The sequence below is a fragment of the Drosophila sulfurigaster genome, chromosome 2R, assembly GCF_023558435.1.
Source record: "Drosophila sulfurigaster albostrigata strain 15112-1811.04 chromosome 2R, ASM2355843v2, whole genome shotgun sequence".
In the NCBI taxonomy this organism is placed as follows: domain Eukaryota; kingdom Metazoa; phylum Arthropoda; class Insecta; order Diptera; family Drosophilidae; genus Drosophila; species Drosophila sulfurigaster.
Genome location: NC_084882.1, coordinates 12,087,977 through 12,104,810, shown reverse-complemented (window position 1 = coordinate 12,104,810; position 16,834 = coordinate 12,087,977). Strand labels below are relative to the sequence as shown.

Sequence of the window (16,834 nt, the reverse complement as noted above, 5' to 3'; positions counted from 1 at the left end):
ACAACATTTCGCTACCCACAGCTACCTCTTTCTTTCATTAGATTGGTTGCGTGGTGTGTGTGTGTGCTCCCTTTTTGGCATTCCTGTTATGACGGAAGGGGGAAATGTAATGAAAACGGGCAACGTGTTAAGTGCTTTTGGTGTCTGCTCTCAATGACCAGCATTACGTATAATGAAAAGCCCAAGCCTATCCTGACATAACATAAAATCCCCCACCTGTCACACACTGTAGCTGTACGGAGAGGAGCTGCTAAATGTATCCATGGTCATCAGCATAATTTAAGAGGTTTTTTAATTTGGCAGCAAAAATGCAACAACAGCGACAATGGAGCTTTTGGTCAACAGCATAGACAACAATATAGACAATGGCCCAGCCCTAGATATAATTTTGAACAACATGACAAACATTTCCCCCGAAACGCTTTTAAACTAGGCCGAGGGGATATTAAGTGGACTTTTGATGACGTCGCGTTTCTCATTACAAAAGCTGAATCAATATTAAATTTATTTTAACATGGGATCATGGGTCGAGAGGAGGGGCAGCAAACTGTTTTGTTGCGGTTGCCTGTCTACTGTTTATGTTGTTTCATAATTTTCTGGAGTTTGAGTTGGAGTTGGAGCTGAAGGCTGAAGGCGCACTACATATTATTAGCCAAAGTGAAATCCGTGTGCGGAAATGCCGAAGCAGCAGAGCAGGTGATTGCAGCATCTTTCAACCCCGAACCCCAAAACTCCGAGCTACCCCAGTCTGGCATCCCCTGAGTTCGCAGCTCTCGACTGGCCTCTAATGCTTGCATATAAATTGGCTCACGTTTCCTTGGCTTTGAGGATTATTACACTTAAATTAGCAACTTGGGAGCCGCGCGTGCAATTTGAGCTGGCCAGAGGAGGAGGAGGAGAAGGAGGAGAAAGGCAGACAGGCAGGAAAGATGCGTTTCCAGCGGGGGGGAGGAGGAGAAGGCGGCGGCTCGATTTCGACCATTGTGCTATTTACGTGTCCAACAGAACAACAGACCCCCGAAAACATGTCTGGCCTGAAAATCTGACAAAATCAAATTGTTGCCATTTTTACGCATTTCATTTAATTTGAAGGGCGTCGGACGCTGTGTGGGGAACACACCTGTGGGACCCTCGTTCGTGTCTAGTGAAATGGACCACTTTAAGTGCCACATTTGACTTTTATGGGCCCGGAGAGTGTTCCCCCCCGCGCGCAAAATGAAATGTGTGCGCATGTAATGAGAATTTCTTTAGACCTTTGTTTAGCTTTGATTAGACCCAAATAGATGGCGTACTGTAAGTGTACATAGAATGGGTATGGGACGTATGTTTCATTACAGATAAGAAGTTGGAGCAATAAAAAGCAACTTCTTAAATTTTCAAAAATTTTGTGCTGTGTTGTGCGCAGCCCACGCTGCGTATGTGTAATGTTGATTCTGTCTCATACACTTCCAGTTGACTTTCTCGCATAACACTTACAACACATGTAACTGACATTTCGGAAAGCAGGCTAACAAAACAAAGCTAGCTTTAAACTCGAGCAAAGAAAGGAGCGGAGAGATGGAGAAGTCAAGCAGAGTCAAGTCTCTCATTCCTCTCGCTCCCTCTCTTTTGCCTAGGACACTCGAGAGACAGCCAAAGGAGCTTCAAATCCAGAGGATACTTCGTGCATGCCATGCTTGACATCTCCCCCATGCGTATGCCTAACGAAATGTCAAGAATTCAAATGAATTCGTTCGGGCAAAGCAAAGTTGTCAAAGCTTTTTGAGGGGTTCCTTTTTCGCCATTACTTAATTGAATGGAGTGCAAATACTTTGCTTTGTTTTTCCGTCTTTCCTCTCTCCCATTTCTCTGCTTGTTTCATTTTTGTTTTTTTTTGCTTTTTCCCCAAGCTTTAGTCGATGATTACAAAGCGCAACCAAAGGAATTTCTCATTATTGACCACAAAACTCATCGGGACAAAATGTTAACAGCGTTGCATTTCTCTTTGTCGACATTGAGATAGACAATCAAATAAGGCGAGAGACGAGAGCAAGAGACGAATAGAGAAATTACATTAAAAATCGTTTGATGAAGGCGTCTATCAGTAAATTGAAGCACTGCTCCTCGCCTCTCGCCTCTTGCCGCTTCCCCTTCTACAGTTCCTTTGGACACTTGAAGCATTTGGCGAGATTAATGTGTAAATGCAGTACAAAATCAGCAATGGAGCGTCATCAGTAACTGGATATCTGTAGTACAGCAAGTGCAGGAGAAGTAGTTTTAAAAATTAATTAAAAACTCGAGTCGAAAGCCAAAAAGGAATTGAGCCAAAAGTGTTCTTCGCAAATGATTTCTTTGTTCATTCGAAATGAATCTGCCTTTGGCCACATTGACATCAAATTGTTTCGCTCTTAACTAAATAGAATCTCAATTAGTGTACGCAAATGAACCTTGATTTAAATGCTCTGAGTATTAGTTGGAAAATCACTCTAACAATGAATGATTGCAATGATTGCATTATTTCCATTGTATATGCATTCATATCATATCAAGTGAAATAAATGTCTAATACATATTTTTGAATTTGTTTTGATTTTGAAAAGTTGTTACTCTCTTATTTGCATTCATTTTTACACTCACTACCTATAGCTATGGCAAAAGTTTGTTATAAATTAGTGACAGTAGAAAATGTGAAAACATTCAGAAGGATAAAAACGTGAAACAATTAATTATAACAATAATCCTCGATTGAAGAAATTGTTTGATAGCTAAAAGCAATATAAAGATAAAGGATCTAGATAGTGATTTCAAGAAACAATTTTGTATGACAAAATTCCCAATGGCTGAATTTGTTCGATGGCTTATTTGGTATAATTCGATATTTATTCAGTATTTGTCTGGTATTTTTAATAGCCAAGTCACTTGGCACAATATAGGGTATTTCTTTTACTGATTGGTGAAGTGCAAAATTATCATCAAATTATATTGAGAATATCAAGACAGATTTCCAGTCCAATCAATGGAATTAATTCAAATTTCGTAATTGCAGAATTTAAAACGAAGCTAAAATGTTTACAACTCCAACATCATACCCATGCAGGGATAATTTTAGACAGGATGCATTAATTGGAAATAACAGATTTTATTTTTTGCTGCAATTTTCAAAAATATTTGTGAATTTCTTGTAATTTTGATGTTTGATGAAGTTGGAATTCGAAACAAAGCGAAATAAAAGTATTGTGTTGTCGGAATGATTTTAAAAGTGTTTTTCTTAAAGCTGTTCAAATATTTAACCCATGATAATCGTGGAGAGCTAAGAGAATGGATTATTGAACAATAATTCGTAATTCCCTTCTCGTTGAAGACATTGACGTCTCCATTATCTCCATTGCTTTAGCTGACGTTGCGAAATAATATTGAAATCTAGTCAATTTTGATTGCTGCTGATTAGGTTTAATAGGATCAGCGCGAGCTTAGAATTGTTTTTGTGTACTTTGGATGTTTTCTGTTCGGTGAGTAGTCACCTAATTGAGTGAACAATTAAGTCATCAAAAGCTGTAGATAGAGATATATTTGGCAGCGTTTATCTAAGGATTCAATTTGTATTTGGTGCGGCTTAAATCGATTGACAAGGGAGAGGGAGAAAAAGTCCGCTAACAAAGTGAGGAACTTGTTCGTCAGCCGGTGAATTTCAATTGCTGCGACAAAAACTTTTAATCAAATTAAGTCAAAAGCAAGCCGGAAATGTCACTGGCATAAGGTGACATGTGGCCAGGGGAGAGGAGACAGGGAGTTGGAGGGAGCCAGAGTATGAGGAAAGTTTGGCTTGTCAGCCAACGTCGCAGCCTCGACGACAATTGTTGGCGACAACTGACGCTGTGGGCAGTCGCCAGCTTGAATATACACAGTTTGTGCTCTGACACGCCCCCTGCTTCCCCCCACTACCCAGTGCCCAAGTAAGCAGGCAAGCAAAGCCGCACAAATGCTCAATTAATCGAATTTCGTAGCGTTAATGAAACGGGAATCTTGTCGGATCATGCGGTCGGTCTTCTTGCCTCCTTCGGCATGCTGAGCTACACCAGTTGCTGGGTCTGTAGCTATAGCTATAGCTGTGACTGTGGCTGCCGGCTAATTGAATCAAAGCAAATGTCCTGGCCATGTCGTGGCACACGCAGTGCCTAATTGCGAGTTAAGTTAACAGACTGCGCTTGTCAAAGACATTCAATATCGCTTTGACCACTTTGCCATGCTCCTCTCTCTCTCTCTCTCTCCTCCTCTGTCGCTTTGGCGCCTGCGATTGCAATTCCCCAGCACATCCTTTAACGCTATGCCAAAAAAAGGCTCAACGGTAAAAACAATTAATATTACAACCTGCAGGCACATTATATACTCCAACGCCCTCCTTATTCCATGGCATGGCAGTCGCCTTATCGCCTGCCATTCACAACACTCGACACAACCCCAAACCAGACAAACGTTCATCTCTCCCCCCAACAGTTCGCATAAAGCAAAAGCAAAAGTAAACGCGTTGGAGAGGGGGCTGCAACCAACAACCAACCCTTTTGCCACTTTTTGCAGCTGAAATCTGGGCTTTGGCTTTTTAAATGCTTTGACTTAAAACAAAAGTACATGGCAGCAAAGAGATAAAGAAGAAAGCAGAGGATGCGAAACAGCGCCTCATGGGGGAATCGGGGTATTCTTGGCGTGCTCTGTTCATGTTTAAGGCATCCCGTTGCCCTGGGCTTCGCACTTACTACTTACCAACTTGCTCAACACAAAATGCTCTTTTGTGTATTAAACACAACTCATTAAGTTGGGGTTAACAAATCAACAAATAAACTATACCAAACTATTAAAAAAATTAATTTATTAATTTCCATTTAATCGACTGCATTTGTTAGCTATATTTCAACTTAATTGCAACAACAGGCATTTAATGTGCGACCAACTTAAGAAAGTGCATTTGTTGCATTTTTATGATTTTCCATAGTTCTCTGACACTTGACTGTCTTGGCAAAGAACTGAACCCGAAATGCTGTTATGTGTATTATGTGTAACTGATTCAAGTTAGGGTATAATTTGTACTCTATGGTATATTTTAAATGTAGTACTGTATCAATATACCAAATACATATTTTGGTATTTTTTCGGTCTATTAACTTGGCACATTTAAAGACTGTCACACTGTTGTGCTTTTATTCGAAATGGGTAGCGGGTATCTCACAGTCGATCACACCCGACTGTAGCTTAAATCTAAATTTTATTAAAATTAACAGAAGTTCATAGCTTTTATTTCATGATTCAATCAAGCGCAGCCAACTTAACTGCAATAACATGCGATTGATGCGCGGCCAACTTAACAACGTCCATTTGCTGCATTTTTATGAGATGTGGCAACACTTTGCATAGTTCTCTGACACTTGACTGTCTTGGCAAAGAACCGAGAGTTGTTGAGCTTGTTTGCCACTTTCGGAGGCTACTCGAAAGTAATCAACTTATTCGACATCTTGAAGCGAGCAAAGAACATCTCAGGCTACTCTTGCTGCAGGCGGCTGGCAGACAAATAATTGGCGTGCTTGGCGTTGTGTGGCAAGTTGAATGTGCAACTTTCAGGCGGATGGGGTGGCCACTTTACAAGATGCCAACAATTGGGCGTTGGCCATATGATATCAATTAAAAATTTGTCTAATTAAATTTGGTAACTTGAAACAATGCCGTTGGGTGTTTGGTCGCTTGAACTCTGAACCTGGGCAAAGAGCGGTGCTGCAAGGAACAAAAGAAGCACCCACTCAAAACTAATGAAAGTTGCATAAAGAGCAGTCCGCAAACTGAGCTGAGAGTAAGAGTCGAGTGGCAAGTGGCAGCTGTTGGCGTTGCCATTGCCGTTTGCCGTTGCCGTTGCTGACTTTTGCCAATTTGTAGTAAATTCTCAGACGGCCACGCCCAGAAGATGTCAATAAATGCTGAGGTTGGTTGTACAAATATGCTCTTCACATTTGACTACCCATCGAGCGAGAGAGTACCTTGAGATTATGGCATGAGCAAGTGGGGAAGAAAAAATAAACCCGACCCCAGACTGCACTTTAGTACCCTTTTGCTCATGCCAATTAGGCAAACACGTTGCACTTTGGGCCCTTGTTCGACACACACTCGGAAACAAAGCGAGAACTTGTGGAGAGCAGAGTGAGAAAGATTCAATGAATCGTTTGATGGTCAAGTCGAGTGCTCTTAATAAACTTATCAGCAGACCAGACTGCAATTTTAACAATTATGTGAGACCAAGTAAAATCAGCTTAGGGTACTTTGACTATCCCTTCATTTTGAGGTATTCAGTAAGTATAGTAAGCCTAAGCATGTATCTGTTTCGATGGCGATGCCATCCGATGGTCTCATGTTTTATGGATAGACGGCGACTGAAACAATGAATGCAGTGCAGGCTCTAACGAGACTTTTGCATAAACATTCCCCTTGGAGGCACTCCAACTGGTAGGCATAGAAAGCAAAGGCAGAAAGTGTGTACACAATGCGTGGCAGTGGCAACAATTGATTAAGTTGTCTCACGGGGCAGGCACATTGACAAGCTGCTGCAGTCACATCAGCGAACTTTGGCTTTGATTTTCATTTTGATGTTGTGCGAAAACTACCAAAAGGCTGACTGCCCAGCTCCCAGCAATTGGAGCGAAGACAGCTCCCAGGAGAAGCCAAGTCACGGAAACAAAAACAGCAACAACTTGGCCGGCAAAAATATGCAAATGCAGCGCGGGAGTCTCCACTTCGGGGTTGTCTGTCTGGTAAACTAACAACCATATTTGGCCACTCCGCTTGACAGACAACAAAAGCTGCTTCTTCAGTCCCCAAAATGGACCAGACAACAAGTCCCTCGGCTCTTTGACTCTTTGGCCAACTTGCTGTCAACGTGGACAGGATAAACACAACTTTCCAATGACAGAGGATGCTACTCAAGGATGTGAAGTCATTTGCATATCACATACTACGAAATGTGAGTGACAAACTTAACAGCAGGTTTATCCACAGGATAAACTAGTAAACTGTTGCCATACCAAGCACTGTCCACTCAACAAGAAGGTGCTGCCAACTCTTGGACATTTGATTGCTACAGTTATTGCAGAGTATTTGTGCTTCGATCTGAACAACTCTTCGACTGTTTTTTCACTCAATTCTTGGGCAAATTCTCTGCGGCATGCAATTTTCGCTTATGCATGCAACAAACAATTTATGTGCGAGTGTGTGTGTGTGTGAGAGTGCTGCGAGTGCCTAACTTGATTTACTACTCAAAACCCACAACTCCATTTAGTCTGTCAATATGTCGATTTGCTCCGCCTCGTTTCCCTCCTTTCTTTTGGCCAGGTTTTTTCTTTCTGCCAATCGCATGGAAAATGCGCGTTTTGGTTTCAACACAGTCAAAACAACAAGCAGCAGCCACAACAAGAACAAGTGCCATCAAAAACACATTCAAGTGTGCTTGACATTGAAGCACTATGCAGCATATGTTTGTACATATTAAGGGATATAAAAAGTAACATTCATATTCAGTTAATTAGTTACTAAATTAGTTAATTATTTTGATCACTATTAATATAATATTGAAAATTAGGTATTAAAATAATAATAGTTAGTACAGCAAATATTCTTCTCATCTTTGAAATGGAAGATACAGATATGCCTTAAGTTTTATGTATAATAATAGTTTCAAGAATAATATGGAAGTTATTACTTGAAGTGCATTAAAAGTAATGAAAGGAAATATTGAAGATTTGAGGTAAAAGCTTTTGTAATGTCTAGAATATATGCCAAATTGTAAACATAATATTGATGCAAACAATTTTTTGGATATGCAATCTAAAACAGATTGTATTTAGTGTTTTTAGTCTAGAAAATGATTAAAACATATAAGCACTAATAAAGTTTCATAAATATTGCAAAGAAATGCAAACTTAATTGTAGCATAATAATAGAAATGAGAAGCAATATGAAAGATAGTTTTGTATAGCAAAAACCTATTACCCAAGGCTTTTTCTTAAGTGTCTTGGTAGAGCACTAAGCTTATACACTTTTTTTATGATTTTGGGCAACGAGTGTGAAAATACTAGTAACAACTTTTGCTTTTGCGTTGTGGGTTTGCTGCTGGGTCTCAGTGGCTGACGTCTGGTGGGCTACCAGTGCTCAACCGATTCCCAATCTCAGAGCAACCGAACAACCCGACCGACCAAGTGTCCAACCATCCGTTGCTGTCCGCCTTTGTCCACGATGTCCACGATTGCTAGACCCGGCCATAATTGACTGCCTGTAAAATTCCTGTCATTTTTTGCCGTTTGGGTGGCTTGTTTTGTTGTGTTTTGTTTCGATTCGTTTGTGTTTGTTGGTGTTCTTGCAATGTGCTGGGCGTGATTTGTGGGCGTAACACTTTTTGCCATGTCTCTCACTGGGAGTCTGGCAGCAGCAACGAAGCAGCAGACGAAGAAGAAGCTGTCCTTTTGTTGTCTAGCTGAGAAACATTTTGGGCCAAGCTAATGGCTTGCGTTTGGCCCTGGAAAACAATGTGAACTATTTGTCTAAGAGTTGCAAGCGTTATTCAAACGAGAGACACGAGGCAGTCTGAACTCTGATTGACAATTTGCATGGTCTGCGATACGTAAAAAGCGGATTGATGTTTTCCCAGGAATAGAGAATGCTTAATAATAAGGCTGAACACCTTGATTTCTCAAATGCACTACTTCGATGCTAATAGAGCTTTTCCCACTGTGACTATTTGATCGCTTCAAAGAGAGATAGAGAAAGAGATATAGAGAGGGAAAAAGAACTCCCAATTCAGCAGACATTAACTGACATCAACATCAGCATTCAGTATCATCATCATTATGAGGCAACTTGACTTTTATGAAGCGTTTCTGAAGTTGTTTGCACTGTCACCCCATTCAGACAACCATCGAAGGATGGGATGAAAAGGGAGGAAGGAGACATTCAGCAACATGTCGAGTTGCAAGTTGTTGTCCATTGTTCTGCTGGCTGTTAGTTTAACGCTCATGGGACATGCCAAAAATTTGAATAATAATTTTATTTGCCTCAATTTGCATACGAGTTGAAGTTGGAGTGGGAGTTGGAGTCGAAGTTGGTTTCTTTATTTTGTCCCTTTGTGTGGAGCATAGTCAGTCAGTGGTTGACTCTGTGTGTGCTGTTTTGTGGCGCTGTTTGCTTACAATGTGCTGGGCATTTAAGCCATTTGACTTTTGGCCATCAAGTTGTTAACATGTGTTGACTGTGACTAAGAGCGCCACAGCTGGAATTGGACTTGGTCGTGGACTTGCAATGCCCAGTTGCAATGCCAGTTGTAGAGATGTGGACAAGTGCCTTCAGTTTATTTATTCATGCACTTAGTGAGGCATTCACCGCTTGTTCAGTTGAGTCTCTGCTTGTGCTTCATTTTAGCCCATTGCCCATTGCCCATCTGCTAATTGCCCCGTCCTGTCTTCGAGCCAATCAAAGCACTCGTAATCGTCTCTCTCGCATTATTTACAACTGTGTTTCTGCTGTTTTCCTCCCCCTTTCTCTTTCCCTGCCCTGTTCGGTTCCCAGGTCAAATCAGTGCGTGCCATTGTTGTTTGTACTCGAAGAGTCGTCAACGTCGTCGACGTCTGCCCATCTCCACATTTCAACTAAATTGAGCGTGCAATTCACTGACTCCGTCGTCGTCTGCTGAGTATTTTCAATGGCAGTCAGTAGTTTATTGAGTTGTCCGTCTACACATCCCATGCAAATGAGTTGACTGCCTGGGACATTTATTGAAAATGTAAGTGCTAATATTTGAACAAGAAAAACCGTAACTTAATTGCAAAAACATGTTGGCAGCTTGACAATTTTGTTGCCTTTCTTGAGGTATGCACACACACACAAACACACACACAATTTACATGCTGACGATGTTGTGTGTGGAAGGACAGTGATTAGTTTTGACTCAAATCGATTCTGACTGAATTCATTTGCACTGCAATTCTGTTTAGTTTAGATTGCATTCGCTTCAAGCACATTTCAGTTATGGCTCAAGTCGCAAATTAAGCATACGCCAGGTGAACACACTCACAGCTGCTAATGGCATATCATGTGAAGTAGCCGGGGAACATTGTCTGAAAGCATTTCGCACAAGTGACATGCAACCAAATTGCAGCTTAAAAGCGCAGAGCAACGAAGACAACGCAACTCCACCTTTTAAACAGCCACATCGAGGGTGTGCCCACTGTGCAATGCACAGACTACAATTACTCGACTATCTCGCCAGCTGACTATCCAACTGTCTGGCTGTCTGTCCTCACTCTACTCTCATCCAAGCGGGGTATGCTTATTGCTGGAGACTATGCACATAAATATTAGTGAAAGGGTATTTATGCTGCGGCTTAAAGAGCATTTAAATCTTCTCTCTGGGTTTATATAATTTAGCAAGCGCCAGTCTAGCATTCGGAGGGGGAAAAAGGAGCGTCTACTTTTTTAATGCAATTAGTGAGAGCTGCAAAACATTAGGCGATAGACAAACACACACACACACACACACTCGTTCTAACGCATATGAAGAGATGTTAAAGAAGTGGGGAGCGGGCATGAAGGGTATATAGCATCTCTTTTTTGTCGCTCAACTCGTAATTGACGCTGAAAGGCAGCGCAAATGAAGTCAACGCCAAAATGTTGTACAATTTTGGGCAAATGCAATTACTTAATCAGCATTCAAGAGCTGCAAAAAATGGCCGAGGGTTAAGTTCGAGATAAACAAGCGGAAGGACAAGAGAAAGAGAGATTGAGACGGGAGAATGTTGCGAATGCAACTTAAAATCTATTTATCTCAAGTGGTTTACACAAGTCTTTTGGCCATGTCTGCAGTTGATGATGTTGTTGACGATGCCGATGACGATGACGATGATGAGCTCGCATTCGCATTCATATTCACATCCTTTGCTGTGTCCTTGTTGATGTGCGCTTGATAAAATGTGTTTGACTAATTGAAAATTTGCATAAAATCAATTTTAATTGAAAATCTTGTTGGCAAGAAGTGTACAAAAAGAGGTTAAGTGAACATTCACTCATACACTCTTTCGTTAGTTCACTCATTCATTCCCAACACACTCAACTGCTCAGGCCAGACAAATATTGGCATTTGCCTTTCATGCTGCTTCTGCTGCTGCTGCAACAAGATTCTAAAGTCAAGATTTCAATTCCCATCTTGCCCCAAAGTGCGTCTGCATCTCTAAGTGTGCGTGTGTGTGTGTGTGTGAGTGTTTTGCTGGTCAAAACTTAAACATTAAAAATTAAATTAAAGCCAAAAGTTGAACCTGTACTGCAATTTGGACATTTAGCAATTAGCAAATTTCATTACAATAAATTATTTATGGATGAGTCTAAAGTGTTGCTCGACCCAAACGGACGACGAATCTTCTTCTCCTCATTTGCAATGATTTTAATTAGTTATTTAATTGCTGCAATTTGCAAACAATTCGTGTAATGACCTCTGCTTCACTCCTTGAGGCATTCAGATAACTTAGAAGCCGACAGAATATAAACTACATTACGCATAATTATCAAAACAATTTTGAAAACATTTTTTAAAAATATTTCTTATTATACTTTGATTAAATTAAATATAAAGTAGGTTCCTTTTCTTTAAAATTTATTCATACATTTGAACTCCAGATTAATTCCAAAATTTCGTTACCATACATACCATACTAAATATATATACATATTTTTTTTGTTAATACATTTAAATTTGCTGCTGAAATCATCAAGCATCAATAAAAAGAGAATGGAATTGGGATTCAGCTGCAGAAAATATAGTTGATTAAATTTATGAATTTTTTTATAAGTTAAATTCTTTGTTAAGCGACTGAAATTATCAATAATTGATGGAGCTTATGAAAATTACATTATAATTAAGTTATGAATACATAAAAAAAAAAATTGGGAATTGAAGTTTTCTACAACTAAAGAAAATTCAATTATTATGTTATTATGTATCTGGTAAAAATAATTTCATTTTTAAACGAAAGTAAAGAAAATTTTTCGCTTCATATTTTTAACCAGAATATTAATTATTTGCAATTCAAAGATTGAAATCCATATCAGGCATCAACTTTCGATTCAATTCGTATTTTGAGTGAATTTTTTTGCGTCGCTTTGTGAAAATAATCCATTAGCCTAGTTTTCACAATTTTTTGAAGAGCCAACTCGGGTTGGAGGCGTGTGAACCACGCCCCTTCCATCGTATGGTTTAGATTTTCACGCCAAATAGAATAGGCTTCAGTGACATGTATTGATATTGTTAGAGGATTGCGAAGCAGCTTAGTTGGGTCGTTTGCTATGGAAATTAGGCAACTATGCGTGTGTGTGAGTGTGAGTCGATTTCTAGGGGATTATGAAAGAGTGTCACTCTACATATGTATGCGTATGTAACTGTATTTGTGTTACATCCCTAACTGAAAACTTGTACATTCAATGCGAAAGCTTTTCAAAGCATTTAAAGGCAATTTTGCAGCTTAGATGTATTGAAATGCTGTTGGCAGGTGAAACGATTGTCACAATTCGGCTTAGTTTTTACGTAGTACGTTTTGCAATCGATATGTGGGAGAATGTCCAATAATCCACTCAAAAATTTAGGCAACAAAATGAGCTTAAGCGAGCTGGGACATTTTTTGTGCAGAAGACAGTTGAAATCAAGTTGAAGTATCTTAATATTCGCAAAAAGATATATTTTCTGGTTTTAACTACCAATAACATTTCGCTTAAATTTAAATTGAAAGTTATCAGAATTTGTATTTTTGAAATGTTGCCAGCTATTATATTGAATTCTACTTTAGTGTTTTGTAGTTTATTACACTTACAGGTGCTTTGTTCAATAGTAACAAATAATAATAGACAAAGATTATAAAAGTATCTTTCCTCTAGTCTGCTAAATTTTTGTAATCATAAAGTGCTCAAATTATGTATTAACAATTAGTAATTGAAATATTTCTATTTGTGGTATCGATATACGGAATTTTACAATAAGTGTTGTTAGTTTCTAGAGTCAATCTTTTGGATCAATCATCTAGAGATACACATCAAAAAAGTTACTTAGGCATTTTTAATCTGTTGTTTATATTCAGTAATTAATACTTAATAATATATTTATATAATTATATTCAAATTAAATATCCGTAATTATATCTGTATCTTATTGTCATTACAAAATTGATTCCCAAGTAATTGCAGCATTCTTCTGCATTTTATTGAGGGCAGCAGCGTCTGGAGGAGAGACTGTGAAGTTGTGTGTTGGCTTTTGTTATGCCAATTGGATCAACACGGACAGGTGTAAATTACGTGAGCTTAGGAAAAGCCACTACAAAGCTGCATAGCATGAAGAAGCAGGAGAGAAAGGTAAATCGAGGGGAATGAGTGCAGTTGATTTGACTTTGGTTCACTCGTTTTTGATTGTTGTTGTTGTTTCGTTGTGGTGTGCGTTTAATTAATTTGACAACACACACACACACTCCTGTAAGTGTCCTCTTGCTTGTGAGAGGTCGAAGCTCTTTGGCAACGTCACTTAATTAATTTGCTGCTGCTTTTGCTGCTGCTGCTGTTGATGCCGTTTGCTGTGTGCACTTAATGCCGGAAGTTGAAGAAATACGGCCGCATTTTGGCTTTATGGTATGGTAAATTACGGGAGCACATAAGATGAGCCTCCTCTGCCCGTAGAGGAAGTCACTCAGCTCTGCACTTGATCCATCTCATGGTGCTACACGTGTGTGAGTGTGTTTGTTTGTGTCTGTGAGTAAATCAATCAAAATGCTTCCGCCAAGCCTTGACTGTTCCGCCCAGCGACCTCACCCACACATGTACACACACACACACACACAGAGACACACAATTTATGGCAAATCTGATGCAAATATCTAAGAAGCTTACGACGCCCAAAATCGTTTACGCATTTTTAACCCATTATGTTGTATTGTGTGTGTGTGCGTGTGTGTGCGTGTGTGTTGTGCGTGTGTGTTTTATGTGTATCATCGGCTTGGATGCTCAAGGTCCGGCGCTCTGGTTTAAGCTGCTTTCTAGGCGCCGGCCAAGCGGCTCAACTGACGGATGCCGACAAACTCATTAGTAGCTAAAGGCAAGTCATAAATTTTGCCACAAGTCCCAGCCACCCACAGCAGCATTCAAGGCAGCATTTCAAGGCACTCTCTCTCTCTCCTCCGTCTCCCTCTCTCTCTGTCGTTGTGACTTGCTTGTGCCTATCTTCCTAAATCTTTCACCCGCGAGAAATGGTTTTAGCTAGTCCCGAGTGTCGATTATTCGATTGCAGGTAATGTTGTAAAATCGCGAGTTAGGCACAAATTTAATAGAATCTTCTATGAAACTCTTTATAATGTCATTATTATTTATATATTTTATTTCTAAGAGAAATATTAACAAACTCCTAATAAACTTATTGACTGACTATGCTTAATATTTAAATTTAAGATAATAGATTAGCAAATTTCAAGGCATCAAATGCACATTTTCGGATTAACATTTCTTTATTTATTTTATTTTTATACTCGTTAATCACAAGGTATATCTTTATGCCGGTAGAGTATTATAACTTCGCCTGTCCGTCCGTCTGTCCGTATGAACACCTACATATATCTCAGAGACTATATGATAAATAGCTTTTATTTTTGACATCACTTGTTATATCAATAACCTATCACACATTTTGGAATATTTCACTATTGTTCAGTATGTTATTTTAATATACGTAAATTATAATTCCACATTGATTTGCATATAATAGTTCTTATTATAGACATATTCTTTTACTGTTTGCATTTATAAGAATCTTGTAGTTGATTTAAATTCATTTGTTTTCTAAATTTTTCAACATTTTGATTAAAGAAAACATTCATTTTGTGATGAATACTTTGAAGTATCATCGATTTTGATAACCAATCGAATAAGAGAATCGGAAGTTATGCCCGAATATTGTGGTTGACTGAAGATTGAAGAATCCTAATAATTTAATATTGAATAGAACTTGTTAAAACTACAAATTTCAAATTTGGGTTGTGCAAGGTTTAGGATTTGGAAAGCAATTTCATACAGTTAAGAAATAGTTAAATCGAATTCCTTTTTTTTTCATTCGTAATTTAAGTAAGTAACGATATAGTATGCTTTTATTTTTCTAATCACAAATCTTGAAAGTGTACAATCAAAACTAATATTATCGAATCATAAAACTCTGAAATGTATCTCTCAAAATTAATTGTTATTCTCGCTTTTTTACATTACCGCTACCAACATTTAAATCTTTTGGTTGACGCACTGTTGGAAGACAACCTTAATATTGAGTCTACGGCATTACGAAGTAACTACAAGAGTTTTGATAACGTACTTGATGAGGTCAATAACACCAATGAGGCACCACTAACAAAAGTGAAAAGTAAAAGCGAATCTTTTGCCAACTCTAGCTTGGTCAAAACCAGAGAGGATGATGAATTCGTTTTTCTAGTAGTCGGTGGTTATCGTCCAGAGAAGAACGATCTTGCTAAATATGTTGTGTCGCTTCGTAATGTAGATAAAGAGGAAGATAATGGTTTTGGAGTTGGACATTTTTGTGGTGGCTCTATAATTTCTAAGAAAGTTATTCTGACAGCAGCGCATTGTCTTGCTACGCGGTACGTTCCATGTTGTCAAATTAAATTGCACATACATTTCCTTTAAGCAGAAGTCATAAGAAGACTATAAGATTGTGCCTACAGGAAATGTGTCATAACAAGCAGAATGGGATAATAAGGTTGTCCGTCTGTCCATATGAACATCTAACTATCAGAGGCTATAAAAGATATATAATATGTTAAATTTTTTTGAAAGAGCTTATTATTGCTGAACACAGAACAATTTCGTTCCTCAGCTTTTAATTGATTGATCTTATTCAAGAAAGAATTTTATGCTTTATGGAAAGCATATATTTATATTTCATTAATTGAAGACATAACTATATATAGCAAATTGGTATATTTTATGGTATATTTTTTGCTTTATGGAAAATTTATATTAATATTTCAATATATTTATGGAATATTGGGATATTCAATATTTTATTTGTTTTTTATACAGGGGTTCTATAACGTTCGCAAAGGATATAAAGGTCGTCGCCGGAACAACTCGCCGTTTGCTACGAAGCAAACATACCCAAGAATTAACGGTGGCCTCAGTAAAAGTGCATCCTATGTATAATTATCGAAAGAAAATTTATGACATAGCATTGATTAAGCTTAAAGATGAGTTGGACTTAAATGAAGAGTTTGTGAGTATTATTCCTATAGCAAGTGAGAGGCCATTAGCTGGACAGTTATGTACTGTCATAGGATGGGGCGACTTTTTGGAAGTAAGTTTGGAACTATAATATACAATAGAAATACATATGCATCACTTCAATTCGATTTTTAGAAAGGACCGGCGCCTGATGATTGTAACGGCGCCTACAGCAACATGTATTGAATTCGGCCTAAAAGTCTGCTGAGTTTAAGCCAAGGTTCATGTTGTTGCAAGTAGCTCCTAAAAGTATGCATTTGTTAGTCTGTCGAGTTAGCTTAAGCTGCTGTTAAGCTGAGCTTAAAGCAGCGCTGTAAGCAGCTGATAAGCTGAGCAGTGTTGTAAAACTGCTGATAAGCGTAAAGTGCATCGGTTGCACTGGAAAGCTCAGCTTTGACATCTGCGCCAGCTGCATCGGCTTGAGCGCGGCCAACTTAGCGAAGGCCGGTTCCGGTTTGGTCATTTTTCTAATGACCGGCTGCGTACATAGACGCGTAATTACCGAAGATTTAAATCGGAAGGCATC

The 16,834-nt window shown here is 38.8% G+C and overlaps 1 protein-coding gene across 1 annotated transcript; it reads left to right on the top strand.

Moving 5' to 3' along the window:
- The first annotated feature begins 15,169 nt into the window (after positions 1-15,169).
- Positions 15,170-16,494, top strand: LOC133836690 (trypsin-3-like). The gene is made up of 3 exons (XM_062267279.1): positions 15,170-15,668; positions 16,111-16,381; positions 16,444-16,494. The coding sequence occupies exons 1-3, from the start codon at positions 15,238-15,240 to the stop codon at positions 16,492-16,494; spliced, it is 753 nt and encodes a 250-aa protein (XP_062123263.1). The 5' UTR covers positions 15,170-15,237.
- The last annotated feature ends 340 nt before the right edge of the window (positions 16,495-16,834 follow it).